The sequence below is a fragment of the Ipomoea triloba genome, chromosome 9, assembly GCF_003576645.1.
Source record: "Ipomoea triloba cultivar NCNSP0323 chromosome 9, ASM357664v1".
Taxonomy (NCBI): Eukaryota; Viridiplantae; Streptophyta; class Magnoliopsida; order Solanales; family Convolvulaceae; genus Ipomoea; species Ipomoea triloba.
The window spans coordinates 6,844,286-6,854,399 of NC_044924.1; the positions used below are offsets into that span (position 1 = coordinate 6,844,286).

The 10,114-nt window shown below is 35.9% G+C and overlaps 1 protein-coding gene across 1 annotated transcript; it reads right to left on the reverse strand.

The window, feature by feature from the left end:
* Positions 1-5,138: 5,138 nt before the first annotated feature.
* LOC116030416 lies at positions 5,139-7,708 on the reverse strand. Its single transcript, XM_031272662.1, has one exon. The coding sequence runs from the start codon at positions 6,479-6,481 to the stop codon at positions 5,513-5,515; it is 969 nt and encodes a 322-aa protein (XP_031128522.1). The 5' UTR covers positions 6,482-7,708; the 3' UTR covers positions 5,139-5,512.
* Between the last annotated feature and the right edge of the window lie 2,406 nt (positions 7,709-10,114).

Genomic DNA, 10,114 nt, shown 5'->3' on the forward strand with positions numbered 1-10,114 from the left:
ATTCTTTCTGTATATAGTGGAAGAAGAAAGTTAGACCCAGATAAAAAAATAAGTGGAAATAAGTAAATTTGGGCTATAGCCCAAAGTGAATTGGCCCAATAGTAAATCCCAATATTTTTTTTACTTTTTTTTTTTGATCAAAGTAAATCCCAATCTTCAGAAAACCAAATCGAAACTCTGAAAGCATCTTCTTCTCCACTGTCTCAATTCGCCTCTGCTGATTTGCTGTGCGTTTTCGAACTGTTACTGTAAAACTCGAGGGGAGAAACCGAAGGCTGAGGAAATGACGCTTGTTTGGTTGGAGGCGGCGCTGCCGTTGGGAATTATCGCTGGTATGCTTTGCGTTGCCGGCAATATCCAATACTTTGTCCACAAAACCTACCATGGCCGGGTACTTCTCTTCATTACATTTTGCAATTCTTCTCTTCCTTCTATTGTTTTTTCTTCATCCGAAGATTCTTCATTTGAATTTAATTCTGCTTGATTTGTTTATTTATTTGCTGATTTATGTGATCGGTAAACGTTACAGCCTAAGCACATCGGGAATGATGTGTGGGATGTAGCGATGGAAAGGCGGGACAAGAAGCTCGTGGAGATGCTCTCTGCTCCTTCCTCCGATTAGCTTCCGTATTCTCTCTGGTACTTCGTTTCGCTGCCCTAATTTATCTCTTGTCCGTTAAGCCGTATATGTTTCTTAAATGCAAATGAAGATGAAATTCTAAGTCTTATTCATGTGGTCAAAGTTTAGGACTTAAATTAATTGGCATTCAGGTTTGCCAGTCTTTATTTGGTTGGTTTTGTAAAAGCTGAGCTTTATTAATCAATAATGAGGAAATTGCACTGATACTTCACCCTAATTTGAATTGAGGTTTTGTAGCATTGATTTAAAGGATTCAAGTCCTGTGTGTGTAGCTGCAAAATGTAGAAATTTTTAGGTGAATTTTGATCCAGAAGATGGCTCACCATGAAATTTCACCTGCCTAATTTGAATTGAATTTTTTGTAGCATTGATTTATAGGATTCAAATCCTGCGTGTATAGCTGCAAAATGTAGAAATTTTAAGGTGAATTTTGATCCAGAAGATGGCTCACCATGAAATTTCACCTACCTGCTTACACCCATATAATCTAGTAATTGGAAAAATTATGTATAAATAATTCTAAAATCTCAAGTCCATTAGCGTAGAACTTCAGTTACTAGCATGGCATCCCTTGTGGGTTTTCAACTTTAAACAATCCTGTTAGAGTTCAAAGATAGACACATAAAAAATCCAGCATGACACCATGCATCACTATGGTGAAGCTTGAATATTATCTACTGCACTGTTATGTGACAAGTATGCCCTTTAATTATTGAAAAAAAAAAAAAAAGAAAGCTTTTTGGAAAATAATAAAAATTTGAAGAGATTTTTATCTTTTGAAATTTGGGTCCGCTGGTGTTGATTTGTCATACAAATTATGGTGGTGGTGATATGCTCAGTTGAGGTAGAGTAGTCTTGGTAGACAGCATTATTGTGAGATTACCCCTACTTGGCTCTTAACCACTTTTTGCTTGAAAGTGATGTTTAGAATATAATCACATGTATTCAGCTTGTGGTTGAAAGGGAATGCCAAGTTATTATCCCAGTTAAGTAAATATTATCTTCGTAGCATGAGTTAGGACTTCTGTATCATGAATTCATGATAACACTCGAAATTTAAAAGGCATGCTTTCTGTGCTTTTGAACTTGTAAGACAATCAAATGTTTCCCAGCAATCAACACAAATCAAAGGTATTTCATTATTTCTTGTATCTTCCACAAAATTAATTTCAATTATTATGGAGAGAATGTATAGGTAAGGTATTTTTAATGGATTCTTAGCTCTCTTGAAATACAAGAAATTGTGATTTTTCATAAGCAAAAAAAAAAAAAATGCTCCATTCAGTGTAAATTGAAAAAGGATGATGTATGCAGGCTCAAATTAAACATTTCCTGTGGCGCAACTAGTGCGCCCTGGGTGCCCCCGTCCATTAATTTTTTTTTTAATTATTATTTAAAAAAAAAAAAAAAAAAAGAACATTTCCTGTGGTTAGAGCTGTCAAATTTGCAAAATTAATTTAGGTGATTTTGGATGGGTGGAAATTGATTTGATGTGAAGTTTCACCTACCCGCATTTACCTATATCTTTAATAAATAGAGAAATTATATACAAATCATTGATCCCTTTCCTACTATGGATTTCCTGTGTTTTTTGTACCTCTCTATAGCTTGCTCCAACTTCGCATTATACCTTGCAGTTGGTAAATACACATTGCCTTAAATACCATTTTTGTTCTCTCTCTCTCTCTCTCTCTTTTGTTTTTTTTTTTGTTTTTTTTTTGTTTTTTTTTTTGTTTATATCTTCTTCCACTTGCCTAAGTAATGAAATGTCACATTGGTTTTGCAAATGGACATAATTTTGTTTTAGATGGATTTGGTTAACATTTAATAGGGTGTGAAGTTGGGACTTCTGTTACTGATTGTGAGGGTGTGAAGTTTTAGGGTGCATATCTAGGACTGCTGATTTATTATTTTGTTCTTGATTTTTGTGGAGGTGGTGGTACTCGGTTATTGGGGTTCAGTGATTGCAATTTGCAATTTTTCTCCTTTTTGGGTTAAAAATGGTTTTTTTCCATGGACATCTTTGAATTTTGAAAATAATGTTTAGACTTTAGAGTACAATAGTACTCTCAATTGCATATGGGAGAGTGAACACCATGGTAGCCTGGTAGGTGGTGGTTGAAAGGGGTGGAATGCTAGCAATAGGACCCTATTTTATGACCAAAACAGTGGTATTCTGCAAACTCAAAAAGGCAGAGGATGTTCCATGCAATTAGCAATTTATTTTTGACCTGAAACTGGTGTTGTTTGGATACATTTGAGATGTATTCTTAACTGATTTTAGTAGTAACATTTCATCCAGTCAAGTAGGTTTTATCTATGTAGCATGCTTTAAGAATTCTATATTCTGATTCTGATTCAACTTCAAAGATGTTCATGTGTTTATGCATTAGAATGAAATGTGATTTAACATGACTCAAGCCTTATACATTAGCTAGAGTTCCCCAATTTTGACCTGTTTCTGCTAGAAGTGATCATCAAATGCATATTACACTATCATAGTCTTCATTTCTTTTTTAAAATATTTTTGGAACCATTAGTTGATCTCTATTTTTTCTTGAAAGAATTTCTGATGCAAATCCTTCAATAACTTGGTCTAACAAACAAGTTTCATAATGAATTTGTTTGTCACTTTTAGCAGTAATAGGTGACCACACAATTGGGCAATTCTAGATTTTAATGGTTAACACTTAACAGTCTAACATTCAACAGGGGGTTGTGTATACCATACATACATACATACATACATTTGTGTTGGGGGGGGGGGGGGGGATTTTTACTGTATGCATGTTCATTGGTAGAAATCTTACATGTTTGTCTTGTGATGCCACAGGTAGCTTTACCAACGGGCTGTTTAGAAATAAAAAGTTCTCCACTATTGTTGGTTGCTGAAATTGTGGGCAAACACCTATAATGTCCATCTCTTGTTTTGCTTTGTGGTTTTGGTCTCTGATCCCAAGCATTGTAACAAAACAATCATGACATTCTTTTACTCAATAATGATGACGATTTACAGTAATTGCAATTTCAAAAAACTCCAGTTCTCCTTCAATGACTATAATGATGCACTCGTACCATCTTCATTTCGAATGATTCAACCCCAACCCTGAGAGCTCCACCTAGTTTTGTTTTGAAGTATTGTTGTAAGAGGTAATACCTGTTTTCGTTACGGTTGCAGTTTTTATTTGTCAGGAAGTATGTATGCATTTATAGGTGGGGTGTGAGGAGAATTGAAGGCATTAGGAAGCCAGGTGTGGCCAGAAAAACACAGGTTTGCTCATTTAATTACTACAGCATAATAGGACAAACAGAGTGTTCCTCTCCTCCCTCTCCCATGGACCACCTGGAAATTGGAAATATCAATGTCGTCTCTTGTGGTGTCTAGGGGCCTTTAATACTGTATCTTCTGAATCACAGCCTAACTCGATTATGACTGCAGTGAGCGTAGTTTAGAAGAAGGCAGGACCAGGACCAAGAGAGTCTCCATTCATCATTCATTCATACCTGCATGTGAACAATACTGTTTTTCTTCTTCTTCTTCTTCTTCTTGCCTTCTTTGTCAGAACTCACATCTCCACCGTCTCATCTCCTATAGTGATAATATGTTCTTGATTAGACCCCATTGCAAAATCAACTTTGCCACTTTAGAAACACCACCCCTATTCTATTATTAATTAATTCTTGAGTAGACAGCCTTCATTTTTGGTGAATACTGAATAGGAATCAAACAAGATTGTTCATTCAATATTATTGTCTTGACTCCACCGACATTGTTGATTCAATGTTTAATAAATCTCTTTATTTAAATTGGCAGTCATTATCTTATGAATCAGATGTAATAGCCTTTTCTTTCCTCCCATCATTTTTTTGGGTGACGAAAGAAATTTAATGCCAGTACTCTCGAATGTGCACCAAGTAAACTCTACTTCTATTTAGTAGTTGGTAAACCAAACAATAACTCACACTACTATTCATCCCAAGCCCAACTTTAAGCATACTAATGATTCCATGTCCTCCTTTTTCTCCCTGTAATTAATAATGTGAAACAATTGAAGAAGTTCGGTCGGCTCATTTTCAACCCTATTCTTTTTGTTCAAAATCATTCCACAAACAGTTAAGTTCACATCTTGCATCCCACGTCGCAATGTTCTTGTTTCGCTTTCTGGGGTGCACGACCCAGCACATGCCTACCATTCCAACTCTTCACACAAAACACACCATTTTTTTCTTTATTAAATTAGCCAGTCTTAATCACCCAAAAAAAAAAAAAATCAAAATAACAGATTGCGAATCCTATCACCATCACTGAACAATCTAAACAGTAAAACAATCAAACAGTAATAATTTAGCATGTTCAGTAAGTGACTAAATCATATGAAAGAATTCAGCATTCTGCAAACAAATTCACCCACAATTTTCAATGATCATATGAGATCACACACAATTTTCAATTCTATCAACAAATGGTGAACAGCTTGAGGCTGGAAACAAGGATTGATATTGATGTTGCAACATAGAAAATAACAAATTTTATTGGTTCTCAATGGGACAGTAAAAATGATCACAAATATATAGTCAATATGGGGTAGAGCCTAATGCACACAACGAATCCTCACAATGTGAAAGGTAACAGATGATTATTTACACAATAACCCTGTAATACCCACACCACTACTACTGAAACCTAACAAAAAAAATGAATGAACCAACAGAATGGACACTTAGAAGAAGAGGGGTGTGTCAAGAAGAATTCAACTGTGTGAATGAAACTTGAATGTGAATGGACGAGGAGGCGGGTTGTACAAATTTGACAGACAGACTAGGGCACTTGAATGTGCACGGACGGGGTGGGTTTTGTACAAATTTCACAGGCTAGGGCACGTATTCAGTCTCGAGTGTTGGTTGAGTTCTTGTTACAGTAGCAGCAGGCGCTTTCGTGCTTCCAACCCTGGTCATTTGCAATGCTTCCCCGACCTCTGAAGCCCTTTCCATCTGTTGCATTTTCTTCTTGCGTTTGTACTTGCACACCCAGACTATAAGAAACGCTAACAGAACCAACAGTGCCAATCCTCCTACCACCGACCCAACTATGATCCCAACCTTTTTGGACTTCTTACCCTCGGAACTTGGCGCCTGTGCTTGTTTTGGCGCTCCTGCTGGTGGCGGTGGTGGAGGAAACACTGGGGCAGGAGAAGGAGCAATGGACTCGACAACAATAGAGAAATGGCCCTGCTGGAACGTTGTGCATATGTTGTCGGATAACACATTGCTGAAATTAACAGAACCTTTTAAATCAATCGAAACACACTTTGCAGTAGATCCACCAGGCACTGATTTCACGTCTGGAAACCTTATAGAGATGGGCTTATCAGATGCCGTAATATTCCACTCCTGCAAGTTCGTGGCTGACAGGTTCGTTGCATCATAAGCAAGAAGACCAAGAACGGGGGCTAAATACATGTACCCAGATAAAGGATAATACTTCATAGACAAATTGCCCAAGTTTTGATAGACCAAGACAAGCCTCTTAACATAAGGGTGCACTCTGACTTCAACAGGCATTTCAAACTCGTTATAGGTGACACCTTTACTCCTTAAGCTGCCACTCCTAAGCCTCAATGCAGAAACCTTAATCCCTGTCAAATTCGAGGGGACATTTCCCTCGTATACCAACCCAGTTTTGGGTCGTCGACCAAATGCTTGATAAGCATAGTCTTGGAGAAGTGCATCCAGAGACCGTGCAGCTGCCAGAGCAGAACCAGACAACTGAGCACTGCCTAATTGCGGCAACCAGAACAACCATATCACAAGAAGCATCGAGAGACCTCTAAGAAGCCCCATCGACGCTTCACAATATCCAAACACCAAGCAGTAACAGTCCCAGTCAACGTGGATCGCCCACAAAGTTACCACAATGGAACCACCAAATTATTAACTTATCCAGGAAAATTCTTGGATCCAGAATGGTAACAGGAGTGAAAACCTGACCAGAATACCTATTATTATATCAACTAACACAGAAGCTTCACAGTCACACCTCACTTTCTTCCAAAATCAGAATGTTCGTTGACGAATCTGATTCTGAATGCCAAATAGAACGGTAACTGTATCACAAAAGAAGTATTCTCCGGATAAACAAAGCGAGTCGAAGCAGCCAATGCTTTAAGCCGTTGCAAAGTCGCAAATTATATCCGGGACCTTTTCCTTTTGGAATCCTTGCCTCAAAAAGAAATAGAACGATAAAGTAGAATTTGGCCACTCCAATCCAGACCCCAAACCTCATAATCAGGGGCTAAACCAAAATTGCAATTAGGAGTCCTTCAATGCTTTCCTTTTCATAGCTCTAATCTACTTTAAATACTAGAACAATGTATGTATACGAGATGCGGAAATCGGAAAGAGGAAGTGCACGAAATAGCCACAAAAAAGCATCCGAAGGACCAAAAATACACTACACTTGACTTTTTTGCACAAGTACCTGAACTTAGGGCAGCAAATTTCACATCAAACAACTCCTAGCTCCTAAAGCAGAATCCTCAGCTATCCCGCCGCAATGTGGAACCGTTCCGTTCACTTGATTACACAAATAAATAGGAAAAAAAAAAACAAAAACAAAAACAAAGAGAAGCTTTAACGAAAGCTAAATCTCCATTCCCCGACGCAGAAGAGAAGGCCGAGCGCTCCAACAACCGAGAAACCGAATTCGCATTCTGTCCGTCGGAGCCGCCGACGAATCACCGCCCCGGAAGCTCCGGCGCCCCTCCGGCCACGCAACACGGCGAAAATCCAGCCCACTTTCCGAAACGCGGTTTCGGAGCGGGAATCCAATGAAAGACGGCAAATCTAGGAGGAGAGAAGATAAGCTTGTGATGAACTGGTGGAGACTGGTGCGATGAGAAGAGAGAGAAAGAAGAGAGAGAGAGTGTGTGTGTGTGTATATGTGAAAAAGAGGAGAGAGAGAGAAAACGGGAAAAGACAGAGCGTGTGAGTGAGTGGGGATGAAATGGAAATGTGAATACAGCTACAGATGCAGAATGGGAGTGAGGAAAATTAGTAATTTAGTGCCGGTAGGAGACTTTTTTTATTAGTTTCTTCTCTGCTTTATACAAATGTGCAATCATAGATTTCATTTTTGGAATTTATTATTCCTCACAATTAAACCCTAATCAATCTTTTATTTTTTTATTTTTTATTTGTTTGGTTTGGTGACTAAATATCTTGCTACTTGCTACATTTTGTTTTTTTTTTAATTATTATGTTAATTAAATTGTAATTATTATGTTAATTGCCTAACTAATTTGAGTGGAATTATCTACAAAGCTATATATTTCTGTTTTGCAATGAATATGAAACCTTAAAATCGCGGAATATTAAGAAATTTAACATCTTTCAGTGATTACTTTTAAAAGAAAAAGTTAAACAAAATGGTAAGTGAGACTAATTGGAAGACATGCATCGCCTTTGACAACGTCACGGGTCGTCCTTGCATTTTGACATTTGTGTCTACTTATGACTTATGACAGATTAGCTTGTTAATATCTTAATACATAGTTGAGTGTTCAACACTTCACATGAAAAATATCAAGTTTTTTAGTTTTATTTTTATTTTTTTATAAAGGACAATAAAAATTTCCTGTCACTATTTAAAGATATGAATTGAGTAAATTTCATTTTGTGACTCTAATAAAACAAATCACAAAAAAAAAAGTAATCTAGTTAAGTTCTTAATAATGGACCGACTTAAATAACGAAGGTCAATAAGCCGACTCATGCTTCATCTTTTTTCTTTTTTGGGTTACAAGGAAACCTGTAACAACTATTTGAAAATGTGCATAGAGTAAAATGCTACTTGTGACCTTATCTGATAAAAATTACAAAGAAATAAACCAGTATAGATTAACTCATAGGTTATTAGCTCAAATAAAAAATATTAATATGCGGCTCAAGTTTTAATTTTATTTTCTCTTTAATTGTGTAAAAGTGGAATAAAAAATGCGGTATTGTGTTATTGTCTGTGGACTGTGCCAGTGTGGTACCAAACAAATGAAAGAAGAAGGTGTCAATTTTATAAGCTCACACAACTTTAAAAATAAAAAATTTTAAAAATCTGTGCAACAGGTATAAGACCATAATAATGGAGCCGACACGTGTCGGCGAAGTGACAAAGTTGAGCATAAATAAATAAATTCAATAAAAAATGAAAAGAGTCAAAGTATGACTGTGGTCAAACACTGCCTTCGCATTAACTATGCAACTTATGCTTTTATTTCTCAGAAACTCTCCTTTTCTTTTTAACCATTTTAAGAAAATGGGAAGTTTATGGGCATGTGGCTTATCTAGGAAACTGGACTCTGGCGACAGCTCATTTTTAGAGGATAAAGAAAATTTCTTTAAAATAAAATAACAATAATACAATATCAATTAGATCCTAATTAAGTTTAAAGTGTTAAAAGATCATAATGACAGTACATCTTTAGTGAAAGTAATGGCTAAAAATGAGGGGTATATATATAAGCAGAAGAAAACAAAAGTATTGAGATATGTCTTATGACCTTAACTCAGCAAAGAAATACAATGAGGTAAACCAGTTTAGATTGTTCATAACTAAGCGACTTAAACTAAAAAAGTTAATAGACTAAATTGAAATTAAAACTTTGTAATTACCAAACCAATATTCTGATCAACTTAAATATGATTGTCTCAGAACAAAAGTATATGTGTAATTACGTCATAAAGTATTAATAAGAATTACATAAATTATTTTTTCAAAATAGAGAAATATTGACACGAAATTTGAAAAAGGTTAAATACCTTTTCAATCACAATAAAGAACTGAAAGCATAGTTGTTTGCTTCTGATCATCTTACACTTTTGTTTTAGCCTGTCTTGGGAAGGTATAGAAATGATATCATGGTTGTTTGCTTCTTATCATCTTAACTGTACTCCCTTGTTTTAGCCTGCATTGTTAAGGTCTAAAGGCTGTCTAAGACAGATTCACTTAGCCATGTGATGACAAGAAACCTTTTGCGATTAAGAAAGGCATTGTCACAACTCTCAATAGTTCAATTTGTCCAATAAATCATTATATTTGTCAGCGTAATAGATTAACTAAAATTGAGTTCAATTTTTTTATGACATGTGCAAATCACATACATAATACTATCTAGAGTAAATTTCATTAAAGATTCTTTGAGTTTAAGGCATTATAAGCTTTGGTCTTTAATTTACAATTCTATCATAATAACTCTTCAAACTTCTCTAAACCTACAATTTAAAAAAAAAAAAAAAAACCCTTAGTATATTGATATTAAGAATGATGACATATAGTTTGATTCAGTTTCAAAACACGTAATTGGGAAGAACACTTCAAACTACATGTCGTAGTCATTCGTTGAAATGTTGAATCACTATCAATACCAAACACAACAAGCTTTCTGTTCTTTATTAAATAATAAATAAATAAGACCAGGCCCA

Coding starts and splice junctions, on each gene's coding strand:
- LOC116030416 (XM_031272662.1), bottom strand. CDS start 6,481: ATGGGGCTTCTTAGAGGTCTCTCGATGCTTCTTGTGATATGGTTGTTC.